At 37.0% G+C, this 12,851-nt stretch overlaps 1 protein-coding gene across 3 annotated transcripts in view; it reads left to right on the forward strand.

Moving 5' to 3' along the window:
- HEATR5B (HEAT repeat containing 5B) overlaps window positions 1–12,851 on the forward strand; it is a 76,543-nt gene that overhangs the window by 36,659 nt on the left and 27,033 nt on the right. For all 3 annotated transcript variants that reach the window (XR_013961348.1, XM_080682930.1, XM_080682931.1), the window contains 5 exons: window positions 1,001–1,190; window positions 3,303–3,472; window positions 7,641–7,785; window positions 9,316–9,555; window positions 10,052–10,303. Coding sequence is in view for 2 of the 3 variants with exons in the window: in XM_080682930.1 (XP_080539056.1) it covers window positions 1,001–1,190; window positions 3,303–3,472; window positions 7,641–7,785; window positions 9,316–9,555; window positions 10,052–10,303 (997 nt within the window). In the remaining variant the exon portion in view is untranslated. The remainder of the gene's footprint in view (window positions 1–1,000; window positions 1,191–3,302; window positions 3,473–7,640; window positions 7,786–9,315; window positions 9,556–10,051; window positions 10,304–12,851) is intronic.

Genomic DNA, 12,851 nt, shown 5'->3' on the forward strand with positions numbered 1-12,851 from the left:
GTGTTCTGTTGAATTTTTAATATAAATTCTGGGTTTGTTGTTTTGTTTTTTTTTACATTTCTAGAAACTCCTTTATGCTTTAATTATATTGTCTTTAGATATCCTTATTACAGTTTTATTACTTCCATTAATTTTGTTTCTAAAATGTGTGCTCTGATCTTACTCCATCCAAGTACTGTTTTCTTACTACTTTTGCTAACTCTGTCAGTAGGTGTGGTTTCTATACACAACCTGTCCAAGTCAGGTTGCTAAGTTCTGTAAGATTGGTGTAGACTGACAGGTAGTAGAAGTTAAGGTATGGATTTTTTTTTTTTCCTACTATGTTGGCAAGTTGGGAACCTCTCTGTCCTCAGCCCACTGGTCCAGCTCTCCTTTAGAGCTGCCAACAGTAGAAATAAAGATGAGCTCTACGCTGGTGTGGGCAGTTTGAAGCACTTTATATTTACTCAGGCCTGTGCTGATAACCATATATTGTTCTGGGGTTAGTTTTGTAAATACTATTAGTCAGTTAGATTACTTTGTACGTAGTAAACATAAATAGGGGCCTGAACTGATTCCATGGCACTTGAAGAGCTCTTGTGTGTGTGTGATGCCTCTAGAAATATGTCTGAGTACAGAACATTGTCATGATCATTGTTTTATTTCAGGTGAGTTTCTTAGCAAAACTCCAATAATACATACAATAAAGATACTGTCCATAAGCATCCACGGAATCAAACACTTATTACGTAAGTCATTGTCTTTGACAGGGTAAAATATATATACATTATAATAGAAGAAAAATTAGTTCACCATTGAAATTTTATTTGTGACATTCAAAGCCACACTGCAGAGAAACTTTAAAGATATCAGTTGCTTTGGTTCTTGGCAATCGGTAACTTTATGTTCAGTATTTGTAGATCATTGATTAAAAATTAAGATGATAGTATTTACTAAAATTTAACATAAAATTAATATACTCTATTTCTTACAACTAAAATAAAATTGTACTTTATTCCAGACTTGGTCTCTTCATTCACTGGCTTTGATAGTGGATTCTAGTGGCCCAATGTACCGTGGATATGTGGAACCAACATTGTCTCTAGTTCTTACCTTGCTGTTGACAGTTCCACCCTCACATATGGAAGTTCATCAGTGTTTGGGTAGATGTTTGGGTGCTATAATCACTACTGTTGGCCCTGAACTACAAGGTAAGTTCATCTTAAATTAGAGGAACTAGTCAGATAATTGCTATCTTTCAGTTTCCTGAATGTCATCATCATGTTGCTTAAAGAAATTTTGTAATAATAATCATTACTGTGGATTGAATACTTGCAATTTACAGAAGGCCTGAAACTCTGCTTTTACATATTATTTTATTTAATCTCTACAACAAACCTGACTCAGTATTTTTTGAAGTTTTGAACAGAGAAGACATTTCTAAATGAAGACAGAGAAAAAAGTGGAATTCCTTTGGCCTGGAGAACCATTCACTTTTCTTCATGGACTTTAGTTTCACTATTTTTTTGAACTCTTAAGTATCAGGAGCATAGTTTTGAAAAAACCACTGCCATAAGGTAGATAATATTATCTGATTTTTTCCTGAGAAGCAAGCCTAGAGAAGATAAGTAACTTGCCTAGAGTTACTGAACAGAGTAGCAGATTTATGATTCTAAGGTCTATGTTGTCACCACTCAATTTCACTGAAATAATTCCACTAATGGTTAAATTAAACACTCAAGTCAGCAAATTACTGTGAATTTATCCTGAATATTTCAGCTTTTATTAAGTGCTTTCAGTGGGTCAAGCTTTTTAAAACATTCAGCATTTATTAAGTGCTTTCAATGGGTCAAGCTTTTACTTAAAGAATGTGTTTCAGCATTTATTAAGTCCTTTCACTGGACTTAATAAACATTATTAATGGACTTTTTTTATATTTTTAAATATATTTTTATTGATTTCAGAGAGGAAGGGAGAGGGAGAGAGATTGAAACCTCAATGATGAGAGAGAATCATTGATTGGCTTTCTCCTGCACGTCCCCTACTGGGGAATGAGCCCACAACCCCAGCATGTGCCCTTTACTGGAATCGAACCTGGGACCCTCTGGTCTGCAGGCTGATGCTCTGTCCACTGAGCCAAACCGGCTAGGGCAGTGGTCGGCAAACTCATTAGGCAACAGAGCCAAATATCAACAGTACAACGATTGAAATTTCTTTTGAGAGCCAAATTTTTTAAACTTAAACTATATAGGTAGGTACATTGTTATTAACTTAATTAGGGTACTCCCAAGCTGGCCTTTGCTAAAAATTCAAGGGGCCAAAGAGCCGCATGTGGCTCGCGAGCTGCAGTTTGCCGACCACTGGTAGGGCATTAATGGACTTTTTAAACATTATTTCATGTAATTCTGACAACAATCCTGACATAGATATATCTCTCAATTTTACTGATGAAATACTGAGGCTGAGAGAGATTAAATGCTTTTCCAAGTATACATTGAGTAGTTGGAGTCAGAGATGAAGCCCAGATCAATTTCCTCTGTTTGCATTTTTAACTACTATGGACAGATATAGTTAAAGAGAAAGAAGTGGAAATAAGATCTTAAGAAAAAATGCTAGGAATTGAAAAAAATGTGTGATTTAGACATATCTCTTTTTTGGATTCGGTGTCCTCTGAGAAAGTTGATAGTTCTATCTTCAGTGAGTATCAGAAGGATATGGAGAGAATCAATATGTGCCTTTGATTATGTATTTACCAAGTGCTTTCGAACATGATGACGATGAGGCAATGCATATTTCAAATTAGAATGTGACTCTGATTTCCTTGCTTAGTCTTTATGTGTATATAACATTATTTTACATTGGTAAAATTTTTAAATCACTTATATTTGGCAGTTAAGACATTTTTATACACAGCATATAATACTACAATTTATTTTTCCTAACACTGTAAAAGTTGCTCTTAATCTTATTTGGAAAATGGGATTTCAAGTTATTATGTGATAGAGATGATAATGTGAGTTGAACAGAGAGCCAGACATGATGAACTTTTGGCCCTTTTACATAAAACTGACAGGTTTAAAAGACAATATCATTTTTCAGGAAATAAATACAAACCTAGCTAAATCTAACAGAAATGCATCATTATCATATATACCATTGTGTTTTGAAATGATTTCCATGGACTTTGCAGACTTTTGTTTAGAAACAACCTGAATAGTAATTGGAAAGAGGGTTATTTAGAAGATAATTGTTTTCTAGGAGTCTTTTGGTGATAATAATAATAAAGTAGTTGTTTTGTACATTTTCTTTTCTTTTACTACTAGGAAATGGAGCAACTATTTCCACAATTCGTTCTTCTTGTTTGGTGGGCTGTGCAATTACCCAGGACCATTCAGATTCTCTCGTTCAGGCAGCTGCCATATCTTGCCTTCAGCAGCTTCACATGTTTGCACCACGACATGTCAACCTATCTAGCCTCGTTCCTAGCCTTTGTGTGAGTATAAAGCTCTTTCATTCACTGATTTATTAGAGAGTTCCAAATTTGTTGCCCAAAAGCTCAAACTAGACCAAAATAAACAAAAAAGTAGGTTTCCTAGATGATGGATTCTAGCGTTTTAGCTTCAGTAATCACTTTCTGACTGTTTATTTTATTTACTGATTTCCCCCCACATCTTAAGATGTGTTTTGGTGAACTATTAATTTCTTAGCTAAGAGTGCTTCATATTTTTAGAGTTTCCCACTCAGAATTTTATTTCTTGAAGTTTGATAACTTCTGGGGATCTGTTGCTATCCTCATAGTCATTAGTTTATTCACTCAACAAAGTGAGAGCCTGCTATATGCCAGACACCATGCAAAGTATGGGGATACATTTGTGGATGAGATAAGATGAAGCCTGTCATAATGAAAATTATGGTTTCAAGGGAACATGGTTACCAGTGATTATTTACAAATGAAATAGGTGCTAGAAAAGGCTACAGGAGAGCATTTGACAGGGAAATTTATCATAATCCAGGCATTCAGAAAAGATTCCCCTGAAAAAAATGCTATTTAAGGTGTGACTTTCAGGATAAATAGGAGTTAGTTTGAGGAAGAGCACATTATTGGAGTGGACAGCATTTATTTTTAGGCAGAGAGAAATAAGAAAAAAGCCCCAAGATAGGAAAAAGTGTGATGCATTTAAGGAACTGTTTAGTCATCTGGTAGAGTAGCACAAATAGAAGCCCAAATATATTAAGTTAAAGATGGATTGTAAACACAAACTTCTTTCCAGAAGTTTGACTGTAAGGAAAGAACAGTAGGGCAAGGAGGTGATGGAGTCAGGAGAGACTCTTTTTCTCTTACAGTAGAGAGAAGTGAGCATGTTTAAATGCTGAAGAGATGGAGCCTATAGGGTGGGAGAGTTAATGGTATAAGGCATAGAGGGAATATTTAATACTAGGGGCCCAGTGCACGAATTCATGCACCTTGAAAGGAACTATGGGCTGTGAGGCTGCGGTGGGCACAGGGCCAGGTCTTGGACCATCCTCCACACCCCTGCCTGGCCCCTCCCGCTGCGCCCCCAGTCCCTCGTCTGCCAGCAGACCCGCTCCTGCCACCGCTCCCACGCACTGACAGCTCTGGCCCCACTCGCACCTGCTGAAGGCACGGAGTGATTGGAGCCAGCACCAGGAGTGGGTGCCAGTGGGGCTGGCATTGTCAGCGGGTGTGATCAGGGATGTCGCTGGCAGCTGATGCGAGAGGCGGCTGCCAGCCCTAATCGCTCCTCGGAGCAGGGGGAGGTGGAGAAGCCCTGAGGGGCAATTGGGGCCAGCGCTGGGCGCTGGCAGCAGGTGCAAGTGGTGGCTTCAGCGCCGGCAGCAGGTGCGAGCAGGGCTGGTGCCGGCAGCCGGTGTGAGCGCCCGGCGGGAACACAGTGCACGGGAGCAAATAATTTTCAGAGTTCCTCCCCAATGACAGCAACTGGTGCCCTGCCTTGGTCTGGCGCCCCCACTCACCTGCTCCACCATCCCGCCGCGGCCCCGTCATGTCTGAACTCTGCCGCCTGCTGCCAACATCCGCCATGTTCTGCACACGCCCCCTGGTGGTCAGCGCACATCATAGCGACTGGTTGTTTGGTTGTTCCGCCGTTCGGTCTATTTGCATATTACGGTTTTATATGTATAGATTCAAGGTTTCTAATGGGATAGAAGTTCCAGGGCGTAAAAAGATATCTCTTCCAGTGCAATGTAAAGAAAGGAGAAGAGGATGAGTGTAGGTATAAGTTGTGAGGAGGACCAGAAGTTTGGGGAGAATGAGACATGGGAGTTGGGAGTACATGGAGAAAAACAAGATCAGTGTGGCCTCTTTGGCTCCATTGTTTGATTTATGATGGTACCAGTTCACCTCATTGTGAGAATTTGTCCAGCACCTTTAAACAACTCGGGTGTAGGCTTTGAGCAGCCAGATACTTTGATACATTCATAGTTGGGCTTTGGCCAAGTTGATTCATTAAATGACAGCAGGATGAAGGAGGTGAGGAAGTTAATGGATTATGAAATTTCATTTGGATAAGGGAGAAAGACAGTGACAGGAGGAGGCTGATGTAGAGGGAGAAGGAGAAGTATAATATGTAACCATGGGAAGATATTGCTGAGGAAAGGGAAGAGGTTATCCACAATGTGGTGAAGGAACTGGAAGGCCATGATATTAGATCTCATGTGGTATATTTAGCTTTACTCCACAAGGTTTGCTCCTGTTTCACCACAGACCACAGGGAATTGAATTAGTTCCAGATTATCAAAGAGTTTGAGTGTGCCACAGAGCAGAAACCAAATGTACAATGTTTACAAAGAGCATATGCAAAGAAAATAGTTGACTAGAATGTGCACTAAATTTAATTCTTCAACATGATATGAAACATCCTGGCAAAAGCCATGGTCTAATGCCCAAGCTTTGAGGCCATAGATGGCACCACGTGAGTGAAGTGAAGTTGTTACAGGATTCAGGCTTAGGTAGACAACTGACAAATATGATGGAGATGCAGACACACACTCCACAAGTTGTCTGGTTCCTCTCTCCTTTTTTCCCCCTTAAAGGTAATTATACTATGGGGTTGACCTTATGTGCTAGAACACATTTAAGAGGACCTGGGAAAGTAATAACATGACTTTCTTTATCTCAGTGGCAGTTATCCATAAGCCACAGGGAATGCAATGAACTTCCTTTGTGTTAACACAGCATTATGTCTCCAAACCTATTTCCTTAGTAGAACCTCAAGGGTTTTATTACAAGGCATGTTGGAGCACTTTCCTGAACTCTTAAAAAATGTAAGTAGTGAGATTACAGGCAGCTGGTGGGAAGGAGATGGTGCGGTAGGATAAGATGAGAATAAGGGCCAGTCAACTGGCTGTCCAATTTCCATGTTGACAGAAGTCCCTTCCATTACCAGATCTTTTGACACTCTCTGAAATATAATCTACACATAGGTTCATCCATATTAGTGGAATCAATTTAGATTTTTATAAATTCCATGCTCCTTTCTACTGAATTATTAATTGCTCTTTATACCATGTTCTGACAGAAATATTCTGCACATGGGCATTGATGTCCTCTGGATAATTGTAGGAAATGGCAGTGAGAGAAAGACTTGAGCTGCATGCCCAAGTTGTCAGTGACAGAGCAGGGTGTCCACTTGTCGAGGATGGTAGATACAAGAAGAGATCCAAGATGACATAAAGTATAAAATAATAGGAATTTTTATTGGAAGGTGGAGGTCTGATGTAGGAGCAAGCAATGTTCCTGTTCCTGGGTTTTGTGAAATGTAAGGGTGGGGGAAAGAAGCTTTATTGGAGAATAATTAGGCATAATCTATAAAAGTTGAATATGTGCCTGCACTATTACCCAGCAGGTCCACTGTTAAGTAAATACCTGACAGAAATGCATGCACATGTATGCCAAAAGACATGAACAGGAATGTTCATTGTCATACTGTGAAGAATTACTATCCCCACTTTACATATGGGCAAACAAGGCACAGACAGGTTAAGTAACTTATCTAAGGTCACTCAGGAATAAGTGACGGAGCCAGGATTCAAACCCAGTCTGGCAACCAGAGCCTGAGCTCTTAATCATACTTTTACTTTAGGTTTTAAGTATACCATATTGATTCTTTCAGGAACTTTTGAGGTTAAAAATACTCCATTGCAAAAGGCTACATTTTGCAATTCTCTTCAGATGTTTGTTTGGTTGATTTTTTATTTTATTTTTTTTAGAATTTTAATTAATACCCTCCTTTGCTTTCAGTTTTTACTGTGCACTCTGCCCCCTAAATTTTCATTCACTATATTTAATCTCTATGCACTTAAAAAGTTTAGAAGACAAAGTTTACTAGGACCATGTGTAAAATAAGATATGCAAAAGATCCTCCTAGAGTTTTATTGGGTATATTGTATGATATTTAGTGCCCAGGTCTTGGGACAGTTACTTTAGCTACTGAAGTGTTCTTTATATATTTTATTGGTATTATTATTTTTCTAAAAGGCCATTATTTGACTATATTATTTAAACAGCTGAGGTTGTTAAATGGAGAGGCTCTTCACAAGTTAGGTGTTCATATACCTTCATGAGGCAAGTACAGTTACAGCTTTTTTAAAAAAATGTCTATAATTATTATGGTTTCTAGGTTCACTTATGTAGTTCCCATTTGTTACTTCGACGAGCAGCAGTGGCTTGTCTCCGGCAGCTTGCACAAAGAGAAGCAGCTGAAGTCTGTGAATATGCCATGAGCCTCGCCAAAAGTGCAGGGGACAAAGAGAGCAGCGGTGCCAGTAAGTTATTTTACCAGTCAGTATTCTTTTCCTTTAAATACTGGAACATTTCAAATGAGTATTACTTACTAAGTAACATTTTTTGTTAAAATGTGATCAATTTCCTTATTCTTTTAAATAAAATTAAATCATTATCACCTTAAAAATTCCAATGTAGTTTTCTTGGTAATTTTACATTTTTATCTTTTAAAAGATTTTGTAGCTTAAAAAAATACCGTTTACTATCTGAATACTTCTGCCATCCTTTGAGAATGATTTCACTGTATAAAGGATGACTAACTCTGGGGATATTGCTTTGTGTCACTAATAGACTTCTGAAAAGAGAAATTATCTATTTTGAAAGGCTCCAGTCTTTGACAATAGTTAACTTTTTGTGATCTAACTTTTCCTTTGAGAGATAAGGCCAAAGTAACCAATAATCTATGAAATGTCAGTAGATGCTCTGATAGTAAAAGGTACATCTTGCCTTCAGGTCTCTCTGCTTTTTGGGGGGGTTTAGTTTTAGTATAGCTTGAATTCATATCTCATCTTCCACTATCTAGGGATAGGTGATTTGGGAACTTTTAAAATATATATATTTTATTGATTTTTTTTTTTTTTACAGAGAGGAAGGGAGAGGGATAGTTAGAAACATCGATGAGAGAGAAACATCGATCAGCTGCCTCCTGCACACCCTCTACTGGGGATGTGCCCGCAATCAAGGTACATGCCCTTGACCAGAATCGAACCTGGGACCTTTCAGTCTGAAGGCCAAGCCAAACCGGTTAGGGCTAGGAACTTTTTCAGAGCTTAATTGACAGAGATATTTCCCCTGTTGTGAGAGAAAATTTTTGCTTATAAGACTTTCTAATGCCTAGAAGTTGCTTGGGGATTAATCAGACACCAGAATAACTTCAATTTTAGCATAGTATAATAAGAGTTCTGTTAACAAACATAGTGTATTCATTCTTAGGGCTACCAGTTTTATTATTTCTGCTGCTTATGAGAATAAAAGTATTTTTAGAGAAAACAAGAACTTTAATACTATTTCATAACTGTATTATTTTTTTATTGTATGTTTCTTGGAAAGCATTTTCCAAAAATTTAAATGAACTTTTAGGATGTAATCCATTTATAATTTGTGATCTGATTTATGTATTTTTTTTTAATCTGGACAATAAGACTGAGTAAATTTCAACTTGTTCTTCCAACAAATATAGTGAACACTTTTTCAGTCCATTAAATTAAATCTATTTAGAAAAATCTCTCTTTCCCACCCTTGTTAGAATAAAATATTTTTATTGAGCATTTTGTGAGATTTGTTTAAAATAGCTCAGAATATCAGTCTTAAAGATTAGGGTTTTACCTTGAATTGTCAGATTAAATTCTGATCCTGAAGATATATAAACTGGAGACCACAGATAAATTGTATATATAGCTGGTTTTGTTGCTATTGTGAATTTACATTTAAGCCTTACTTCTTATCATAATTATTACCTACAATATACAGCAAAATCTTATACAAATTCATCTGCAAAACTTGCTTTTCAGATGTCAGTTCTTTTGCACCTGGAGTAAGTTCTCAGAGTGACATTCACTGCCGGCACCAAGGTGTTAATATAACAGAAACGGGTCTGGAGGGACTTCTTTTTGGAATGCTAGACCGGGAGACAGACAGAAAATTGTGTTCTGATATTCATGATACTTTGGGACATATGCTTTCATCACTGGCTGTAGAAAAACTTTCCCACTGGCTAATGCTTTGTAAAGATGTCCTGGCAGCTTCTAGTGGTATGTATTTAATATATAAAATAGGTTATCAAAATAATGAAAATTATTTTTCTTCTGACATGTACATTTTAAAATACCTCAGAATATCAGTCTTAAAGATTAGGGTTTTACTTTGAGCTTACATTTTAAAATACTTATAATTTTAATCTAAATATCTATAAAAATGTTGAAGATTATATTACATACTAGTGAACTTTTTTTTTTCTTGAAAAATGACTATGTTCAAACTAAATTTTCATATGTAAAAATCCCAGGTTATTCTGTAGATAGCACAGTATGTTAAGCTAGTGAAATATGTGAGATATTTTTATTACCCTTTCCTTGATGTTTGCTTATTTATTTAAAAAAGAAAGCTTGCAAATTCTACTGTTTTCAAAGGATGGAGAACTTAGTCTTTTTTAAAAAAAATTAGATATCTTCTAACAATGTTTTTTTGTAAAGCATCATTTTGCTCTATCTAAGGTTGTTATAATATACTTTTTTTGTTTTGTTACAGATATGAGCACTGCAACTCCATTAGGTAGTGGAAAAGATGAAGAATCTGAAAAGAAAGATGAGATGGATGATGATATCATGTTTACCACACTAGGCGAAGAAGATAAATCAAAGCCTTTTGTGGCACCTCGGTGGGCCACTCGGGTATTTGCTGCTGATTGCCTGTGTCGAATCATCAATCTGTGTGAAAATGCAGACCAGGCTCACTTTGATCTTGCCATGGCACGTTCTGCTAAACTACGAAACCCTACAAGTAAATTTAAAATCAGTACTTCTTTTCCTAAAGTATTTTTATAGGTTTACAGTATTTTACTGCTTAGGACTGTAGCTTTCTTTTTTATTTTCTCCTCCTTTCTTTCCCTCCCTCCTGTTCTCTCTCTCTCTCTCTTTTTCTTTCATGTATCTATCAATCTCATTTGTCCTAAGGATAATGATGGCAGTAACTTATGTTTCCCTAGTACTTTGCCCTATGTTTCCCTAGTACAAACCCTAAAATTCTCAGATTAGCACTGTATTTTACAGAAATGACAAATCTTTAAGGTGCATAACCTGAGTTCTGCGTTCCTCAGCATGGAGAATGTCAGACTTTACGACTGTCTTGGTGGATTTAAAACTCTTAGATTTCGGAAATGCTATTAGGTATTTTTGAAAAGGTGAAAATTGTTTATTACTGAAACCCCTCATGGGTTTTTAATGTTTTGTAAGCTTTTTGTACCATATATCTCCTGGATCAGATATTAATGAGGAATTTACAAAGAGATTATGAGGTCCAATATCTTCATTTTACAAATTTGGAGACCCAGACAAGCTGAGAGCTGTGCAGTAACAGACTCCATATCTGATCGTGTTGTCTCTTCATCACCCAGTCATTTTTAAAATACCTGGAGACAAACTTGTGTATCAACAATATTGAAGTCTATACATAATGCCTATCAATTTACTTTATTGTGTTTAAGGATCAGCAGAACTTACAAATGGATTAAAAAACAAAAAGTAAAACATTATACCCCATGTATAAAATGTGAATCTGAATATAGGGTACCAAGCAAAGCATGAAATATCATAAACACTGTCTTTTTCATGTCGTCATTCATCAAATATTTACTGAATCCTGTTCTTGGCTACACAGTGGGGATACACAAAAGAAAAGAGAACATAGTCCATACCCTTGAAGAGCTTTTAGTGTAGAAGACAGAGAGACAGTCTTGTCACATAATTTTATGTCCCAGATGTGGTATGATAGAGTGCTTTGCGAACATAAAAGAGTAGTACCAGGTGTACCGGTTAATAATGCGGATTTTGTAATCAAAGAAAACACGATAATTTCAAGAGAAACATCAAAAGTGCTTTATTCAAAGTAATGTCTATCACTAGCTACACATTTCCCCATCTTTCAGGTAATTTGTGGATACCATCCCAATAGAACTTTCCTTGTTTTGAGGCAAACCTTTCAGAGACCCAATTTTCCATTTCTTCGTACTTTTTGAAGTGCTGCTCAGAAAGTGCGTGTACCATTGATCAGAATAAGTGGTAATCTGAAGGAGCAAGGTCTGGTGAAAACAGCAAGTGGGTTAATACTTCCAAGGCAAAATCTTTTAACGTGTCTTTAACTGGTTTTGAAGTGTGTGATGGTGCGTCATCATGAAGCAAAATTACTTTGCTGTGTCTTCTGGCACATTCTGGTCGTTTCACAATCAAAGCCTGGTTCACATTGATTATTTGTTGTCAGTAGCAATCAGTATTAACAGTTTCACCTGGTTTTAGAAGCTCATAGTGCACCACACCTTCCTGATCCCACCAAACACAGAGCATTGTCTTCTTTCTTCAATTTGGCCTTGCAGCAATTTGACCTGATCAACCCCTAATTTTGTGCATTTGGGATTCTCCAAATAAATCCACTTTTCATCGCCAGTCACAGTTTGATGCAAAAAAGACTCATGCCATTGAAGCAACATTTTACTGATGACTTTTCGGTTTTCCAGTTGTCTTTTGTTCAGTTGATGTGGCACCCATTTTCCTTCCTTTAAAATCTTTCCCATTGCTTGTAAATGATCAGAAATTGTTTGCTGAGCAACATTTAATCTTTCTGCAAGTTGTTTTTGAGTTTGACATGCATCTTCATCAAATAATGCTTGTAATTGTTGGTCTTCAAACCTTTTTGGTTGACCTGGACATTCTTTGTCTTTCACATCTAAATCACCACTTTTAAAGCGTTTAAACCAGCGTTCACAAGTATTTTGAGATGGAGCATGTTCACCGTAAGCTTCCTGAAGTATACGATAACTTTCAGCAGCACTTTTCTTCAAAATAAAGTAATGAATTAAAACTTCCTGCAAATGCTCTTTTTATTTTGGCACGAAATTCGACATTTTTAAGCGTAAAAATATATATGATGTTAACACCTTCAGAAAATTTGACATATGAAATTTTGAAGCTTGCTGTCAATACAACAAAATAGCATACATATCAAATCGCATATATATCAACATATGTGTAACTCCATCTATTGAAAAAAATCCGCATTATTAACTGGTACACCTGGTATTTGTATCTTGAAGAGCCAGGGAATACCCACAGATGATGTGATTTTGAAACTAGGTTTTAAAGGCAGAGAAAGGGTTTTCCAGGTAGAAGGGGCTGATTGTATTTGTTGTCTATTGCTGCTATATAACAAATGACCACAAACTTAGTCGCTTAAAACAAATTTATTGACTGACTTACAGTTCTTAGGTCAGAAAGTTCAGCATGAAACTCGCCTGGCTAAAATCAAGGTGTTGACAGGGCTGCATTCTTTTCTGGAG

This window comes from Plecotus auritus (genome assembly GCF_963455305.1).
Source record: "Plecotus auritus genome assembly, chromosome: 8".
NCBI classification, from domain to species: domain Eukaryota; kingdom Metazoa; phylum Chordata; class Mammalia; order Chiroptera; family Vespertilionidae; genus Plecotus; species Plecotus auritus.